Here is a 19,213-nt window from a genome sequence, read left to right on the forward strand (position 1 = left end):
TTATCAAATGCTTTTTCTTGTATCTATTTGAGATGATCATATGGTTTTTGTCCTTCATTCTGTTGATGTGATTATTATCACTTATTGATTTACATAAGTTGAACCATCCCTATGTCTCTGGAATAAATCCCCCTTGATTGTGGTCTATTATATTTTCGATGTGCTGTTGGTTTCCATTTTCTAGCATTTTCTTGAAGATTTTTGTGTCTGTGTTCATCAGAGATCTTGGCCTATAGTTTTCTTCTTTGTGGTGTCCTTGTCTGGTTTTGGTATCAAATGATGTTGGCCTCATAGAATGAGTTAGGGAGAGTTTCTTCCTCTTTTTTTTTGGAATAGTTTCAGGAAAATTGGTGATCTCTTTTGTACATTTGGTAGGATTCAACTGTGAATCTGTCTAGTCCTGGGCTTGCTTTTTGGGAGACTATTACCTACTCACTCTCACTACTCATTATTGGTCTGCTCAGATTTCTATTTTTTCCTGATTCAATCTTGTTACGTTAGGTTGTATGTTTCCAGGAATTTATCAATTTCCTCTAGGTTTTTCAGATTTTCAGTGTATAGCTTTTTATGATAGTTTGCTGATCTATTGTATTTCTATGGTATCAGTTGTAATGTTCTCTTTTTCATTTCTCATTTTGTTTATCTGGGTCTTTCTTGGTTAATCTAGCTAGTGTTTATCAATTTTGTTTATCTTTTTGAAGAACCAATTTTTTATTCATTGATCTTTTGTATTGTTTCGTTAGTCTATTTTGCTTAGTTCTACTCTGTTTATTATTTCATTTCTTCTGCTAATTATGGGTTTGGTTTATTCTTTTTTAGCTCCTTTGGGTGCATTGTTAGATTGTTAATTTGTAATCTTTGTACTTTTTTGATGTAGGCATTTATTGTTGTAAACTTCCATCAGCACAGCTTTTGCTGTATTCCACAGTTTTGGTATGTTGTGTTTCAAGATCATCATTTGTTTCAAGATTTTAAAGAATTGACTCAGTAGTGTTCAGGGGCATGTTATTTGATTTCCATGTGTTCGTAAAGTTTCCAGAGTCCCTTTTGGTATTTATTTCTAGTTTTAGTCCATTGTGGTCTGAGAAGATACTTGATATGATTCAGTCTTTAAAAATGTATTGAGACTTGTGGCCTAACATATGGTCCATCATGGAAAATGTTCTATGGGCTAATAATGTATATTCTGCAGTTGTTGGATAGAATGCTCTATAAGTGTCTGTTAGGTCCATTGGGTCTAAAGTCCAGTTTAAGGCCAGGCACGGTTGCACATGCCTATAATCCTGGCACTTTGGGAGGCCAAGGCGGGCCAATTACATGAGGTCAGGAGTTCAAGACCAGCCTGGCCAACATGGCAAAATGCCATCTCTACTAAAAATACAAAAATAGCCAGGCATGGTGGCGTGTGCCTGTAATCCCAGCCACTTGGGAGGCTAAGGCAAGAGAACCACGTGAACCCAGGACGTGGAGGTTGTGGTGAGCCGAGATCACTGCACTCCAGCCTAGGTGACAGAGCGAGACTCTGTCTCAATAAATAAATAAATAAAGTCCAGTTTAAATCCAATGTTTCTTTGTTGATTTTCTGGCTAGATGATCTGTTTAATGCTGAGAGGAGTTTTGAAGTCCCCCACTGTTACTGTATTTCAGTTTATCTCTCTCTTTAGATATAGTATATACTAATATTTGCTTTACGAATCTGTGTGCTCCAGTGTTGAGTGCATATATATTTAGAACTGTTATATCCTCTTGCTGAACTGATCCCTTTATCATTATATAATGACCTTCTTTGTCTTTTTTTTTTCAACTGTTTTTGACTTGAGAGTCTGTTTTATCTAATGCAAATATAACTACTCCTGTTCACTTTTGTTTTCCATTTGTGTGGAATATCTCTCTTTTTTTTCCCCTTTACTTTTAGTCTACATATGTCTTTATGGTAAGGTGAGTTTCTTGTAAGGAGCATATGGTCGGGTCATTTAAAAAAATCCATTTAGCTGTTCTGTACCTTTTAAGTGGATTATTTATTTTATTTACATTCAAAGTCATTATTAATATGTGAGGCTTTGTTCTTATCATATTGTTGATTGTTTTCTGGTTATTTCATATATTTTTGGTTTCATTCTTTTTCTCTTATTGTTTGATGTTATGGTTTGGTGGATTTCTGCAGTGGTACTCTTTGAGTTCTTTCTCTTTCTCCTTTGTGTCTTTGCTTTACCAGTGAGTTTCATAGTTTGGTGTGTTTTTGTGATACTAAATGTTGTCCTTTCACTTCCAGGTTTAGGACTACTTTGAGCATGTCTTGTATGGCCAATATAGTGATAATGAATTTTATCAGAATTTGCTTGTTGGAAAAAACGTTGTTTCTACTTCATTTATGAAGGGTAATTTTGCTGGATACAGTATTCTTGGCTGACATACATTTTCTTTCAACTCTTTGAATCTATAATTCCATTATCTTTTGGCTTGTGAGGTTTCTGCTAAGAAATCTGCGGTTAATGTGGTGAGGTTTCCTTTATATGTGATTTATTTATTTATTTAGAGACAGGATCTCACTGATCTTACTCTGTCATCCAGGCTGAAGTTCATTGGTACAATCACAGCTCACTGCAGCCTATACCCCCAGGGCTCGGGTGATCCTCTTGCCTAAGCTTCCTGAGTAGCTGGGTCTACAGGTGTGTGCCACCACACCAGGCTAATTTTTTTAATTTTTATTTTATTTTTATTTTTTTGGTAGAGATAGGGTCCTGCCATGTTGCCCAAACTGGTCTTGAACTTCTCGGCTCAAGTAATCTTCCTGCCTTGACCTCCCTAAGTGTTGGGATTACAGGCATGAGCCACTGTACCTGGCCAGAATTTCTATTTGACTCTTTTAAAAATTATCTATCTCTTTGGTAAATTTCTCATTTATATTCCGAATTGTTTTTCTGATTTTTCTGTATTGTTTTTCACAGTTCTCTTGTATCTCACAAGATTGTTTTAAATTATTATTTTGAGTCCTATAAATGGGCTCTCATAAATTTCCTTTTGATTGGAATCTGGCTGGAGAGTTATTGTGTTTCTTTGGAGGCATCATATTTTATTTTTCATGTTTCCTGTGTCTTTACATTGATATTTGCACATCTCATGCAATGGTTTCTTCTTCATATTTTTACATTTACTTTCGTAGAGGACTTTTTTTATTAATGAAGATGTATCTATAGTACTAGTTGGATAGGACACTTTGGTCTTGATTCTGGGTGTGTGCAGTAATGTAGTCTGATTTTTTTTTTCTGTATACATCATTAGGGGTATTTATTATTTACTTAATGAATTAGGGTGTGATTATTAGTGGTGGCTGTGGTGAAGTTTTGCTGGAGACTGGGATGTCAGGTTGGCTGGTTATCAGTATGCAGTGGTGGCAGCATTGGGCTGTGTGCCTATTCTTGTGCCCCAGAGTAGTGTACACTGGCACCTATATTGGTGGTTACAAGTGGGCTGATTCTTGGTCTTCCAGGTAGCTTGCTTGGATGCTGGTAGTGGCAGTGGTGAACAGTGTGGGTGGGCTGGTTCCTGGGCCCCTGGGCAGCCAGTGTAACATGGGTGATGACAGTAGCAGTGGCAAGATAATTCTTTTTGTTCCTAATGGCGTGTGTTGACGTTGGTGGTGGCTGCAGTGGTCTGAGGGTTCGGGAGGTAGTCTCCAGGCCTGTGATTGGAGCTTGCAAGTAGGTGCCAGCTGTTGAGGCAGTGGCAGGGAGATAAGGGCCAACCTCAGACCCCCTGGAGGAGTGCTTAGGTACCCAAAGAAGTGGATTGGGTTGGGCAGTCCCAAGGACCCTGGGTTATGTGTTCTGTCCTTGGGGATTGAAGGCAGAACTAGGCTGGGTGGGCTTGTTCTCAGGCTCCCCAACGATGAGAGCAGATACCAGCCATGGTGGGTGGGGACAGGGTAATCCTAGGATCAGTTTTTGGGTGAGGGGCCCTGAGGCTGCTTCTGGAGAGGGTAGGTCTGGCCTCGGTGGCCACAGCTAGGCTGGTAGGTGGGGAAAATGTGTCTCTTTCACACCCCAGTCCCAGTGGGGCTCACCCCCCAGTCCCAGTGGCAATGGCATGTACCTGTCTCACCCCCATCCCTGGCTGCAGGAGCCTCTGCCCAGCTCGCAACCAAGTCTTAGTGGCAACTCATGCCTGCTCATGTCTCAGTCTCTGGCCCGGCAGCCCTTGCTTCTCTGCATTGGTAGCTGCTACAGCCAATGCTTTACTCAATTCTCAGCCCCTAGTGCGGGAATGCACCCGGATCACACCCTAGTCCCAGCAGTGACAGCCCAAGTTTTTTTTTTTCCTGAGACGGAGTCTTGCTCTGTTGCCCAGGCTGGAGTGCAGTGGCATGATCTCGGCTCACTGAAACCTCTACTTCCTGGGTTCAAGCAGTTCTCCTGCCTCAGCCTCCTGAGTAGCTAGCATTACAGGCGTGCACCACCATGCCTGGCTAATTTTTGTATTTTTCATAGAGACAGGGTTTCACCATGTTGACCAGTCTGGTCTCCTGACCTTGTGATCCGCCCACCTCAGCCTCCCAAAGTGCTGGGATTATAGGTGTGAGCCGCCACTCCAGGCCCGTGAGTTTTTTTGTTTTTGTTTTTTAACACCTCAGTCCCAGTGCTGCTAGGCCTCAGAGCAGCATGCCATCTGCCAAAAACCAGGTTTGAAAATGATGTCTTGCTGGGCATGGTGGCTTGTGCCTGTAGTTCCAGCTACTTGGGAGGCAGAGGTAGGAAGATTGCTTGAGTTCAGGAGCTCTGGGCTATAGTGCACTATGCCAATCGGGTGTCTGCACTAAGTTCAGCACCAATATGGTGACCTCATAGGAGTAGGGGACCACCAGGTTGCCTAAGGAGGGGTGAACCAGCCCAGGTTGGAAATAGAGCAGGTCAGAATTCCCATGCTGATCAGTAGTGGGATCGCACCTATGAATAGCCACTGCACTCCAGCCTGTGCAACATAGTGAGACCCTGTCTCTTAAAAAAAAAAAAAAAAAAGAAAGAAAGAAAAGTAAAAAGAAAAGAAAAAGAAAATATTGTCTTGCTATAGCCACTTAGGTATCAGAAAGTGTATAGGACCCAGTACAAGCTCCCTCCCTGGAGCAGTTCTGTTGGAGAGTCTCCCGGCAGCTCCCTATGTTAAGTTTCAGGGCTTGGGAGGGTTGAGGGTCTCTTTCCTAGCTAAGATTGCATGGTTCCATGGTGGGGGATATGGGCCTCTGGAATTCTCTTACTTACCCTTGCCTTGTGTTGGGAAGCCACTCCCAGCTCCCAGCCTATCCTAGCCAAGCAGGCTACCTGTCTTCCTTCTCCTACCCACTTTTGGTGTTTCCTGTTAGTTCTCTGTTGAATTCCAGTGTTTTACCTCGGACAGTGTATTTGAAGTGTGATTCTCTATGCACTATTTTGGTTCTTCTAAATGGAGGAGGTGAGCATGAAATGGTTTTTGACCACAGTCTATATCCCTTTCGTTCACAAAAGATAACATAGTATATATGCTCTTTGGCAAACTGCTTTTTTTTTCTTTTGCTTAACAATATTTCCTGGAAATTAGTTCATTTGATAGAATTTTGCACTATAGAAAATTCTGACTCATCTTTAATTTTGTTGAACCAAGATATAAATGTAATTTTCTGATGATTCTAAATTTTAGACTAAAATTTCTGACTTAGTTACTTTTGTGTAGAACTGCTGACTCAGTTGTAGTTGAATTTGAAAGGTAAGAATAGGGCTGGGTGTGGTGGCTCACTCCTGTAATCCTAGCACTTTGGGAGGCTAAGACTGGTGCATCACTTGAGGCCAGGAGTTTGAGACCAGCCTGGCCAACATGGGGAAACCTCGTTTCTACTAAAAATAAACAAAAAAATATCCAGGTGTGGTGGCATGTGCCTGTAATCCCAGCTATTTGGGAGGCCGAGGCAGGAGAATTACCTGAACCCAGGAGGCAGAGGTTACAGTGAGCTGAAATCATACCACTGCACTCCAGCCTGGGTGGCGGAGTGAGACTCTGTCTCTTAAAAAAAAAAAAAAGAAAGGTAAGAGTGTTGTTGTTGTTGTTGTTGTTGTTTTTACATATTTGTCCTTCAGTATTTTAATTACCAGAAGCAGGGAATAAGTAATAGACTTTCTTTCCTTGCTCATGCAGCAGGAGGCAGCAGAGGAATAATTTTCATAATTATTTGAATGTGTATTTGTGGATGAATGAGTGAGCAAGAGAGAGATTCTTTTTATTTGCTAAAATGATCACTTTTCAAATTCTTTATCTTACTCTATGTGAAACCACATATGATGATCACCTATCATTTGGAAAATTCCTCACTTCTTTCTTTGAAATCTACTTAAGCAGTCATTCAGTGTGACATAACAGACATTGCCTAAAAGAAATCTTGACTTTGCATATCATACTTTTAAGGGTGTTCCATTCTATATATTACTATTAGTAATATAATATATTACTATTGGTAATATAATATATTACTATTGCTTTCAGGGATGTTTAAAATAACAATGTCAATGATGAAGAAAATTTTGAATTAAGAATAAAAGGATTACATATCAGTCTTCATCAGAGGACCTGGTTTTAAACGATGTAAAGCATTTTTAATTTTTATGTTTTGTGAGATATAGATTCTTCGTGAATTCCAGAGGTTCTAAAAACTCATAATGTGGTGCAGTTCTAATACTCTACCCTTGTCATTTTGTTTTTTAAAAATGTTAAACATACAAATCTGGCTAATGACATTTTTTGCTAATTATAGGAAGTAGAGGACCAGTGGAGAATTTAATCCTGGTTTATTGCTTAGCATGTGAAATAATCATGCATATCAAAGTAGTGATTCACTTTGAAAATTGGCAGTTTGCTTTATTTACGTCAGTCACAAATAAGGATATGCCTTTTTCATTCCTAATGGTAAAAGTTTAAGTTCTCTGAAGGGGACAGCTAATATATGTGTCATAGGTGATTTATGTGTAATTTGTAACGCTTTTCCACTGACACAATTGAAAATGCAAATATGGCAAAATCTTTTGTCTACTTTTTATGTTTTATAATCTTTGTGGAGGAATTAACAGGATAAAACATCTAATTTGTTAGCATGTCAGATATTTAAGTTAGGAAGTTATGTGTAAGTCCTTTGATTATGTTTTAAAAATTTATTTGTGGAAAGGCCGCCAGACCCCAATCCTACCATTTCAGGGTTTATGGATTATTAAAGACTATTCTTCTAGTAATGAAAACCGTAGTTGAGCATGAAACTGCCTGAGTGGCACCAGTAGATTATAAAAAGGGGTAGAAGTGTCTCAGCAAAACTTTCAGCTGTTTGTCTGAAATACACTCATGCAAACATTCCCACCCATCACCATCACTGTTCACGGTAAATAAGCTCTATCCTAATAGCCTGTAGAGTTAAACAGATTAATAGAAATGACTTTCTGCTTCTGTCTCTCTTTTTCTCAGTTGATACGATGTCATCAGTCCCGTGGTGGAGCCTGTGGAGACAACATTCAGTCTTACACTGCCACAGTCATTAGTGCTGCTAAAGTGAGTACCTCCGAAATTTTGGAGAGTTGTGGTTATGTGTAGTAACTGTTCAGATTTCTCTCCTGAATTATATTTTCTATTGTAATGATTGTAGTGCTTGTACTTATTCAATTTTAAATGTTTTAAGTCTGTTAACTAGCTTCAAGACTGTTATCTAATTAATACCACATTTGGAAGAAGCTTTCCATGTTTTAAACAGTGACTTCTGGATTCTCTGTGATTTGCATCCTTCTACCTACACTGACACCCCTTTGCATCTTTGAACATTTCAGAGTCTTCTTCTCATGAAAAGAATATTATTCCCTACGAAAACTTGAGTCAGTCCCTCGTCACATTCAAAGATTCTTTTATATCAAGGGGCTGCCCCTTCATGTTTCTCAAGTGAGCTCTTTTTTTCATGTGTGTGAGGGTTAATTTTGATGATGTCTGGTAAACTTTATGCTGATTATAAGGTATTCTTGTAACCACTATCCTTTTGAATTGTGAAGTATACAACAAAACAATTCTAATAATAGGAATGACAGAGTGAATCTAAATGACAGCATATAATAGAAAGCACAACCATTCAGAAAAGAACAACAGTTTAAAGCAAACCACAGAGTGGGAATCAAAGGTCACACTGTTTTATGTAAAACAAATACAAAAATACTTCATATTTCATCACAGACGCTTACATCATGTGCTTCAGAATGTGTTCCTTGGTTTGATGAGAGAAGCATTACGTATTTTGCACCCAAAAGAGAATTAACCATTAGGTCTTTATGCCTATAGCACTATGAGTTTTAGATTTCAGAAATCTTTTTTCTTTTCTTAAGACAGGGTCTCGCTCTGTTGCTCAGGCTGGAGTGAACACCCACCTCAGCCTTCCATGTAGCTGGGACTACAGGCTCATGCTGCCACGCCTGGTTTGTAGAGACAGGGTTTTGCCATGTTACCCAGGCTGGTCTTGAACTTCTGAGCTCAAACAATCCACCCACCTCAGCCTCCCAAAGTGCTGGGGTTACAGGTGTGCATCACCGCACCCAGCAATTGCAGAAATCTTAATAAAGATTGCTCGCTTTTCTCCATTGTGTATACAAAAATTATGATGGTTATTTCAATGAAGAGCTGAGAGAGAGTACTTAGAAAACATCTTCAGTATTAGTCTACTCATTTATCCACAAAATATAGCAATGAGATCTTTTTCTCAAGTATTAGACTCCTTTTAGACTTGTCTGTCTCATACACATGGATCACAATAGTTTAGCTTATGATCATTTTCAGTAATTTTTAGTTATGGAATGGAGGATAACTTTTCAGCTCCTGTTTGCTATTCTTATGTGTTTATGTGCTTATATAAAAAGAAAGTGATCTTCATTCCATGTTTTGCTGTGGACATGCTGGAGTGAGTGAGGCTGGACTTAAGATGTTTTAAAAATAAGTGCAGGGCTGAGCGCTGTGGCTCATGCCTATAATCCCAGCACTTTGGGAGGCTGAGGCGGGCGGATCACGAGGTCAGGAGTTCAAGATCAGCCTGGCCAACATAGTAAAACCCTGTCTCTACTAAAAATACAAATATTAGCTGGGCCTGGTGGCGGGTGCCTGTAGTCCCAGCTACTTGGGAGGCTGAGGCAGGAGAATTGCTTGAACCCAGGAGGCGGAGGTTTCGGTGAGCTGAGATTGCACCACTGCACTCCAGCCTGGGTAACACAGCAAGACTCTGTCTCAAAACAAAAACAAAAACAAAAAAACAACAAAAAAAGTGCAAACTCCCCATTTTCTCATACCTCAATATTGGGAACTGTGAGGCATATACTCATGTCTTCCACGTTTAAGACTATGAAATTATGTTTAATATAACACTTTAGGGCTGGATGCTGTGCCTCATGCCTATAATCCCAGCATTCTGGGAGGCTGAGGTGGGAGGATCACATGAGCTCAGGAATTTGAGACCAGCTGAGGCAATATAGTGAGACCCTGTCTCTACAAAAAAAATTTAAAAATTATCTGAGTGTGGTGGTGCATGCCTGTTGTCCCAGCTACTCCAGAGGCTAAGGTGGGAAGATTGCTTGAGCATTGGAGGCCGAGGCTACAGTCAGCCGTGATTGCGCCACTGCAGTCTGTTTAGTTTTATTTTTGGGAGAATATAAGGGTTATTTTTAAAAAACTCACAAAGATGTCTCCAGACCTAGAAAACTTCTCTAGAGAATTCTTTTTAATATTTAAGAATAAACAATGGCAGTATTACAAAGACTCTTCCAGAGAATAAGCAAAGTCAGATTATGCCTAATCTGGTTTGATGAAGCCAGATCACCTTAATACTAAAACTTTAGAAGAGCATTATAATACAAGAACACTACAGTCCAAATCAATGAACATAGATGTGAAAAATCCTAAATAAAATATTTGCAGAAAAACAGCATTATATAGGATACCATATATATTGTGTCACAGTCCATTTGGAATAAGAATATATGGACATAATTATAGTATAATATATAGGACACAATATATGCTGTGTCACAATCCACTTGGGATAAGAATATATAGGACACAATTCTTCAATATATAGGACACTATATATTGTGTCACAATCCATTTGAGATAATCCACAATATAAGGCTGGTTTATCACTCAAGATCAATGAGCATAATTTGTACATTTAACAGGAGAAAACTGTATGCTTATCACAATAGATGAACAAAAAGTATTTGATAAAATTGAAAATATATTCATTGATAATATCTTAATAGAGATAGTTTCTGGTTCTCTTGGTTTTTAAATTTTTCTCAAATTATCAAACTTGTTTAAACACAGTAAACTTGGTCATACTGAAGTCTGTTTCTGATAACTCTAATGTCTGGTTCCCTTTTGGGTCCGTTTCTGTTGTGTGTTGTTTCTGCTGGTTCTCATTTATTATGACTTGAGTCCTTGTGAAGCGGTGTCGTTTGTCTGGTGTAATACCCAAGGTTTGTTGTCTCATGCCAAGGAAATTGAAGACGTGGACACACAAGGAGTGGGTTTAAGAGTGGAAGTTTAATAGAAGAAAGAAAGAAGAGAGCTTCCTCCTGCAGAGGGAGGGAGCCCAAGCGGGTTTCAGGATTGGGGCGAGATGTGATTGGTTTTATAGATGAGCTTGAGGAGGTGATGTTTGATTTACATAGGGTGTAGTGGGTTGGTTGGACCAGGTGTGCCATTTACGTAGCACGTGTAGAGGCTGGCTATCCCACCATAATCTTTTATTATGCAAATGGAGTCTCTACCTGGCTGGTGCCATGTTGCCTGCACATGTGGTAACAAAGAAAAGGTAAGAGGGAACCTCTATGTTGAATATACCTGACTTCCAGATACCCTTTTTCTATTGGCACAGCTGCTGGCATTCACCTATGCAAGCTTCCAGCTTGCTTATCTATGCTTGCAGCTTGATCTTTCAGGCTGCTTTCTGTTAGAAAAGAAATTATTTGGGGGCTGATTTTTATTTAAAGGAAAACCTTGCTGAGGACTCCCTTACTCTCACTAACTGCCTAAATAATTTCTTTTTAACTCCTATTATCACTTGTTTGCCAGAATTTATTTCAAAACTTTTTAGAAAATAGTTCTGAGTTTGGGATGACAGTGGAGTTCTGGGACAGTATCAGTCTTGAATAATAATCCAATTTCAGGGATTGAGATTATTTAAATGAAGTTCACCTGCAATAGCTGCGGTCCCCTTATTGCTGTAGGTGGACTCTTCTGTTGTATATTTCTTTATGTTCAAACCCAAGCTTGGAGGGAACGTCACCAAGTAGACCCATTTGGCAGGCCTTTGACTCTCATAGATGATTTTCTAGTTCCATCTATCAAAAACACCACTTAGTTTCTTAGCACCCTACCTCCTGCTTCCTATCACCAGATACCTCTAGGCCTAAATGCCCAGCGGAAATGTCTGGATTTCCTTATTCTTTCGGATTCTGACTTTGTAACTCAGTACCTTCAAGCAGCATTTTACAAAAATACTGTCTTCGATTTTCCTAGTTGTTCTCATTAGTGGAAATCAGATTGATCTGATTTCCCCAGCCTGTCATTATTGAAAATAGAAAATACATTTTCTTATTTCTTTTTTAACCATTTCTAGGTGATATATTTTTTGAGATATAACATGGAGAGCATGTTAAAAAGCCATGTAGTATGTGCTCCTTAAGAAAAATACTTATCTTAAAGTCATTTTGCAGTTATTTTATTAAGTCACTTTCTCTGAAAGTGTAATCATTACTCTTTTACTCTTTCTGATGACAGCTTCCCTTGTGGCTTAATAGAGGTTATTAACCACTTTGTTATATAGAAGGATTAATTATTAATTTTTTTGTCTTAAATTTTTTGTCTCATTGCAATTGTGAGGATAAATATATTCATTGCATATGCACTTGGAGCTCCTTAGAGGAAATAATCTTTTTTACATTTTCTGCATTTCCAAATACAACTTGCATAATATTTATGCTATTAATGTTTTTTCCTTTGATTTTCCAAGTAATTTGACTTTTCTCATAAAGAATATGAGAGTCATGAATTTTTTATGGTAGTGATAAAGAAAAAAATAATATTGAAATTGTTCGAATGAGATTATTTGACACATTTATAAAATCTTGGTCCGTATTTTCTAGTTCCCTCATTACTGTCTTATTTTCATGTGTGTTAACCCCAGTGTGGTCAATTGATTTAATAAAAATGCCCCTGTTTTCTCTTGTTATCTGATAACTTCTTAATGACAACTAACAGCTTTTGTGAGAGCAGCACCATTAGCACTAATGGATAGGGAGGCCAACTGATATGGCATGGGAAAGGTTAAAGATGACTAGTGACCCTTCGGCAAATCTGCTTGCAGCAGAACAGAATAAGTACCATGCTCATTTGAATTATAGGTCATAACGGATTTTCTCACACTTTCATTATAGTCTCTCATGTTCAGCTGTCTTACAGCTACAGTTTAGTTCTGTGAGTACTCGTGTGAAGATTCATCAGTGATTTAATGAACATTTTTATGTAGATACCTCAGATTGTGAGGACACTCAGTCTAATTTTTCATCTCCTTTTGGCCAGGTTATACTTCTCTATTCCTAATTTTTGCTGAGGCTTTATAATTTTTCATATATATATTTGAGAAAATAGTCAGATATATACATACTCTGTCCACTGAAATTAATTGGAGAGACAAATTACTGTGAGGTGATTTAGATTTCCGTTAAATAACATTATCAGTTAACTTCTGGACACTAGTGCTCATAGATGAGCTTGATGCTAACATGGAAACAAATTTACCCTAAAAGCAAGGGTCTTTACAAATGCAGAAAACTTCCAGCACTTTTCTCTAACACCCCTGACTCCCTGCATAGTTAATGGGTTATGATAAATAGTAGTATCTTGTAACGTGCTATACAAATTGCAGATTTGATGACTTAAATTTTGAGTTTAGATTTTTGTCCACTACTAAGACAACTCCATCAATAGTGATGTTTTTTTTTTTTCCCTAGGAAATATCAAACACTCTTTACGTAATATGAGCTGTTGACTATGAAGTATACTGCTGTCTTCTCTCTCTCTGTGGATCTTTTTCCTGGTTCTCTTATGTTAACTTTTACTGTTGTGGTTTGCCTTGGTACACATTACTTTCCACTTTTTATGTGCCCCAGTTCTTTTAGTTTTATTCCTTTTCATTGGTATAAGAGCATGAAATAATAGGCTCAGGGGCAAATGGGGAGGATATACAACCAAAGACTTTAAAACTAAAAGGCATTCCTTTGATAAAGGGATAGCTGCGTTTAAGTGGTAGCATCTCCATTAGCATTAATGGAGTGTGTACATCGGCTGAGGCATCTCAGAGGTTAATCAGGCTTCCTGGCCTGCTCTTGACATCAATACACTGTGGCGCCTGATTCTGTTGGTCCTTCAGAGGCTTACTTGACAACACTCTAACAGACTTTGTGTAAGTCATTTCTTGTGAATTATTGAAAGAAATGTTTGGCTGCTAATTGAGGAACGCTAATGTGTTTTATAATCACTGGAGTTTGAGTTTTTAGCACTAAACAAAACAGTTACAATTGATTTGTGGCTTTCTCTTGGTTTTAGTCTGCTGTTAAATTATATCTTTTTGTTTGAATTCAGCATATGGCTTTGCTGGTCATTTTTATTTAAGTATTTATTAGTATATTATTATGGATTTTAATTTTTCCTGTTTTCCACCCGTCAGACATCTGTGTTTTGTATTCATTAACTGTGAGATCACAAGTAGTAACAGAAATAGATTACAAGGCAGTACAGGATAGTGTAAAAATCAGGCCCTGGAGACAGATGGTCCCAGTTTTGAATTCTGACTTTGTCATTGGGTAACTGTTGAGCTTCCATTTTACTTAACTTCCCTAGCCTCGATTTTCTCTTTCATAAAATTGAAGTATCTGAGGAAATCTATCAACATAGTTTATGTTAAGTGCCTTTACCAGTCCCTAGTCCATAGAAAAGCCACCATGGAAACATAGCTACCATAAAATAATGCATCTATTGTTAATGCTAGTTTTATGGTATTTTAATAGAACATTTCTTTGGAGAATGCTTCTCCCATTTTCAATTTTAATCTAATTATTGCTTACATCACATTTAGACCTCTATACACAACTGTCTTTGTATACTATTTATGAATTAAAATTTGAAATACCATGTATATAATAGTTTATATTTTCAAATTTAGCCATAGCATGTGCCAGAATTAGGTGAGGATATTTTTTTCATAATTGTTTTAGAAAAGATAGTCACCTCATTGAAGATTAATTTGAAATATTTTAATGAAACTTTTTTTCTTACAGCATGAGAATTGGAAAAATGTGCCTATATTATTTAAAATGTAACTTTTGATATATCTAAGTATTCTAGGGTGCCAGTTTTGGTTCTAGTGATGATACCCTTCTTCAGCAATGTGTGACTCACATATATTTGTCTTTATTTTAGCTTTCTTCCTTCCATTTTTTTTCTGTAGACTCAGAAACTTGAAGCTTTCTTCCTTTCAGATGAAAAAACTTGTTATTTAGAAAAATATTTCTATTAATGAATATGAGGATAATCAGAGGATATTTACATAGAATAAAAAATATTTCATGAGTTAGTTTTACTTATATATTTTGAATGAAATGGAACTAAAATGTAATTATAAACATCTTAAGTTATCTTTAATTGAAATAATATAGTAGGAGCACCACATTTAATTGTTTTCTGTTACCAGATAGAAAATAACTCTCTTAACTAATTTAGTATGATACTTCATTCATCCAGTAATTAATATCTTGGACAGAGACTGTGTTTTCCATATGCCAAATATTGGTATACAGTATTATATAACAGAATATTCATAGATTTGCTTTGAAAGCACATTCTTTTCCACATAGGTATTCTACCAATGTCTCAGTCTTTTTCATACTAGAAGATAGATATACAGTTAGAGTTATAATATTTCAAACAATTGACCATTTCATAGTTTCTGCTTCTTCCTATGTCATAGATTTTAAAATGTACATATTAAGAGGAGGGAATGAAAGAAATATCTTTTATAAAAATATAATTGCACCCTTATGTAAAACAGAGCTCTTTAATTTTTTGAACTATGGCTTTATCCCTGCCATGGTGACTTTAGAGACTTTACTGATGCCATTCCCTCAAACTAATACTGATATTCTGATTAAAATTCAAGATCATTAAAAGTCAGACTGAATGTCTGTGACAGTTTATTGCTATTATAAAAGATTGTAAGAGAATAAATAATTGAACATAATGATTAGGAAAATTAATAAAATGCATATTTCTATGTAGAATCCAAATACTGATGTGAAGTCATACATTTTAACCTTTGATTGTACAGACATTGAAAAGTGGCCTGACAATGGTAGGGAAAGTGGTGACTCAGCTGACAGGCACGCTGCCTTCAGGTGTGACAGAAGATGACGTTGCCATCCACAGTAATTCACGGCGGAGTCCTTTGGTCCCCGGCATCATCACAGTTATTGACACCGAAACTGTTGGAGAGGGCCAGGTAAGAAGAACTTTTGGTGTGTACAATGTGTGTTACTTGCAAAGATGGGGCTAAGATCAAGATTAGTCAAAATGTATTTGGCCTAGGAGTTTATCAATTTGGAATTTTAGAAATTCAGATTATTTCAAATGAGGTTTTTCTTTAAAAATGATTAGTAACATGTTAGAACCTGCTGTTTTGAACATTTTTTGTGTGTGTGTTAATGTTCGTTTCTTTTTTCTTTTTTCTTTTTTTTTTCAACAGAATATACACTTTATTATAATTTAGGATACCAACTTGCCTATCTTGTTTCCTTTTTTTATTATTATTATACTTTAGGTTTTAGGGTACATTTGCACAATGTGCAGGTTTGTTACATATGTATCCATGTGCCATGTTGTTTTGCTGCACCCATTAACTCGTCATTTAGCATTAGGTATATCTCCTAATGCTGTCCCTCCTCCCTTCCCCCACCCCACAACAGTCCCCGGAGTGTGATGTTCCCCTTCCTGTGTCCATGAGTTCTCATTGTTCAATTCCCACCTATGAGTGAGAACATGCAGTGTTTGGTTTTTTGTCCTTGCGATAGTTTACTGAGAATGATGGTTTCCAGTTTCATCCATGTCCCCACAAAGGACATGATCTCATCATTTTTTATGGCTGCATAGTATTCCATGGTATATATGTGCCACATTTTCTTAATCCAGTCTATCGTTGTTGGACATTTGGGTTGGTTCCAAGTCTTTGCTATTGTGAATAGTGCCGCAGTAAACATACGTGTGCATGTGTCTTTATAGCAGCATGATTTATAATCCTTTGGGTATATACCCAGTAATGGGATGGCTGGGTCAAATGGTACTTCTAGTTCTAGATCCCTGAGGAATCGCCACACTGACTTCCACAATGGTTGAACTAGTTTACAGTCCCACCAACAGTGTGAAAGTGTTCCTATTTCTCCACATCCTCTCCAGCACCTGTTGTTTCCTGACTTTTTAATGATGGCCATTCTAACTGGTGTGAGATGGTATCTCACTGTGGTTTTGATTTGCATTTCTCTGATGGCCAGTGATGATGAGCATTTTTTCATGTGTTTTTTGGCTGCATAAATGTCTTCTTTTGAGAAGTGTCTGTTCATGTCCTTTGCCCACTTTTTGATGGGGTTGTTTGTTTTTTTCTTGTAAATTTGTTTGAGTTCATTGTAGATTCTGGATATTAGCCCTTTGTCAGATGAGTAGGTTGCAAAAATTTTCTCCCATTCTGTAGGTTGCCTGTTCACTCTGCTGGTAGTTTCTTTTGCTGTGCAGAAGCTCTTTAGTTTAATTAGATCCCATTTGTCAATTTTGGCTTTTGTTGCCATTGCTTTTGATGTTTTAGACATGAAGTCCTTGCCCATGCCTATGTCCTGAATAGTATTGCCTAGGTTTTCTTGTAGGATTTTAATGGTTTTAGGTCTAACATGTAAGTCTTTAATCCATCTTGAATTAATTTTTGTATAAGGTGTAAGGAAGGGATCCAGTTTCAGCTTTCTACATATGGCTAGCCAGTTTTCCCAGCACCATTTATTAAATAGGGAATCCTTCCCCCATTTCTTGTTTTTGTCAGGTTTGTCAAAGATCAGATAGCTGTAGCTATGCGGCATCATTTCTGAGGGCTCTGTTCTGTTCCATTGATCTATGTCTCTGTTGTAGTACCGGTACCATGCTGTTTTGGTTACTGTAGCCTTGTAGTATAGTTTGAAGTCAGGTAGCGTGATGCTTCCAGCTTTGTTCTTTTGGCTTAGGATTGACTTGGCGATGCGGGCTCTTTTTTGGTTCCATATGAAGTTTAAAGTAGTTTTTTCCAATTCTGTGAAGAAAGTCATTGGTAGCTTGATGGGGATGGCATTGTATCTATAAATTACCTTGGGCAGTATGGCCATTTTCACGATATTGAACATTATTAATGCATCAAACCTGAAGGTAAAGTTGAGGTTCTAAGAGATTCTCTTACCTGTGAGGACATTTGTCTCGTAAATAAATAATTATATATGTTTAATACTGTTCTGTTCATAATATTCTGTTTTTTTCTTAACTTGCCACCCTAGAGACTCAATTATTGTTTCTTTTTCGTGTGTAATGACATTTGTCATAACCTAAATTATAAGATTAATAAATTACTTTTTCTTTTTTTTCTTTCTTTTTTTTTTTTTTTGAGATGGATCATCACTCTGTTGCCCAGCCTGGAGCACAGTGGAGTGATCTTGGCTCACTGCAACCTCCACCTCCTGGATTCAACCGATTCTCCTGCCTCAGCCTCCTGAGTAGCTGGGATTATAGGCACGTGCCACCACGCCCAGCTAATTTTTGTATTTTTATTATTTATTTATTGAGACAGAGTCTTGCTCTGTTGCCCAGGCTAGAGTGCAGTGGCACGATCTCGGCTCACTGCAACCTCCATCTCCTGGGTTCAAGCAATTCTCCTGCCTCAGCCTTCCAGGTAGCTGGGATATAGGTGTGTGCCTCCATGCCCAGCTGATTTTTGTATTTTTTAGTAGAGTTGGGTTTCTCCATGTTGGCCAGGCTGGTCTCGAACTCGTGACCTCAAATGATCTGCCCGCCTTGGCCTCCCAAAATGCTGGGATTACAGGCATGAGCCACCGCGCCCAACCTTAATTTTTGTATTTTTAGTAGATATGCGGTTTTGCCACGTTGGCCTGGCTGGTCTTGAACTCCTGGCCTTAGGTGATATGCCCGCCTTGGCCTCCCAAAGTGCTAGGATTACAGACATGAGCCACTGCTCCTGGCCATATAAATTTTGTTTTAAAGGCAGGACCATACCTATTTGGAGGAATTAATAAACAAATTAATTAAAAGTTGCAACTTACACAATTTACTGAGTAGTATCAAAATTTATAACAGATGTTTTCTTATCAATATAAAAATATGTGAAATCTTAAAGTAGCATATAAGAATACATACATGGCAATAGCTTATTATAAAATCTTGTATCTTCAGTTACAGTGTTCTGTAATTTTAAAAATCTAGCTTTAGAAACATTTACAATGAGTGATTATAAGCACGGAAATACATGTTACATTTGCATATAAATCTTGCTGGTAAGGTATCATTTGGGCTGTTTTCCCCCATGCACTCATAAACTCTATTTTCTTTTGTGTCATAGTCTTCATTTTAAATATACGTTTCTTAAAGGAAGGTAATTTTTTTATTCTGATAGTGTGTGATCATTGATATAAAAATACAATCTCGAATCAATTCCTAGAATGAGATAGGAGTAGGGCAGTATTGGTGAAATGAAATTCCTTTTAGTTTTTATATAGAATATATATTTAATTCCATATTCAGAGCACTATGCTTAGAAACTATGTGAGCTGTTAAGGTATTAGCCTTAAATATTGCATATGTTTTGAGAAAATCTGTTTCCAGTATATATGGTTTGGCATCGTGATGAAAAATTACATTTGGCAGCTACTTATGTGCTAGTTCCTATAGTAAGATTCACAGCATTTCAAGAAAATTTTTCTGCAATTAAAACAAAAAAACTTTGAAATTCTGGATTATTAAATTTGGCTCTTGTATTTTACTTGAAATCTGAATAATAATTCTCTGCCTCTCGTGTCTTAATTTTGTGGTTAGCCAAATATGTTACAGA

At 37.5% G+C, this 19,213-nt stretch overlaps 1 protein-coding gene across 10 annotated transcripts in view; it reads left to right on the forward strand.

Annotated features, from left to right (window-relative positions):
- The window catches only part of BCAS3 (BCAS3 microtubule associated cell migration factor), a 727,466-nt gene that overhangs the window by 229,160 nt on the left and 479,093 nt on the right, over positions 1 to 19,213 (forward strand). For all 10 annotated transcript variants that reach the window (XM_055257582.2, XM_055257584.2, XM_055257583.2 and 7 more), the window contains exons 11-12: positions 7,474 to 7,557; positions 15,416 to 15,586. In XM_055257582.2, the coding sequence (XP_055113557.1) occupies positions 7,474 to 7,557; positions 15,416 to 15,586 (255 nt within the window). The remainder of the gene's footprint in view (positions 1 to 7,473; positions 7,558 to 15,415; positions 15,587 to 19,213) is intronic.

Source organism: Symphalangus syndactylus, chromosome 20, assembly GCF_028878055.3.
Source record: "Symphalangus syndactylus isolate Jambi chromosome 20, NHGRI_mSymSyn1-v2.1_pri, whole genome shotgun sequence".
Classification (NCBI taxonomy): Eukaryota; Metazoa; Chordata; class Mammalia; order Primates; family Hylobatidae; genus Symphalangus; species Symphalangus syndactylus.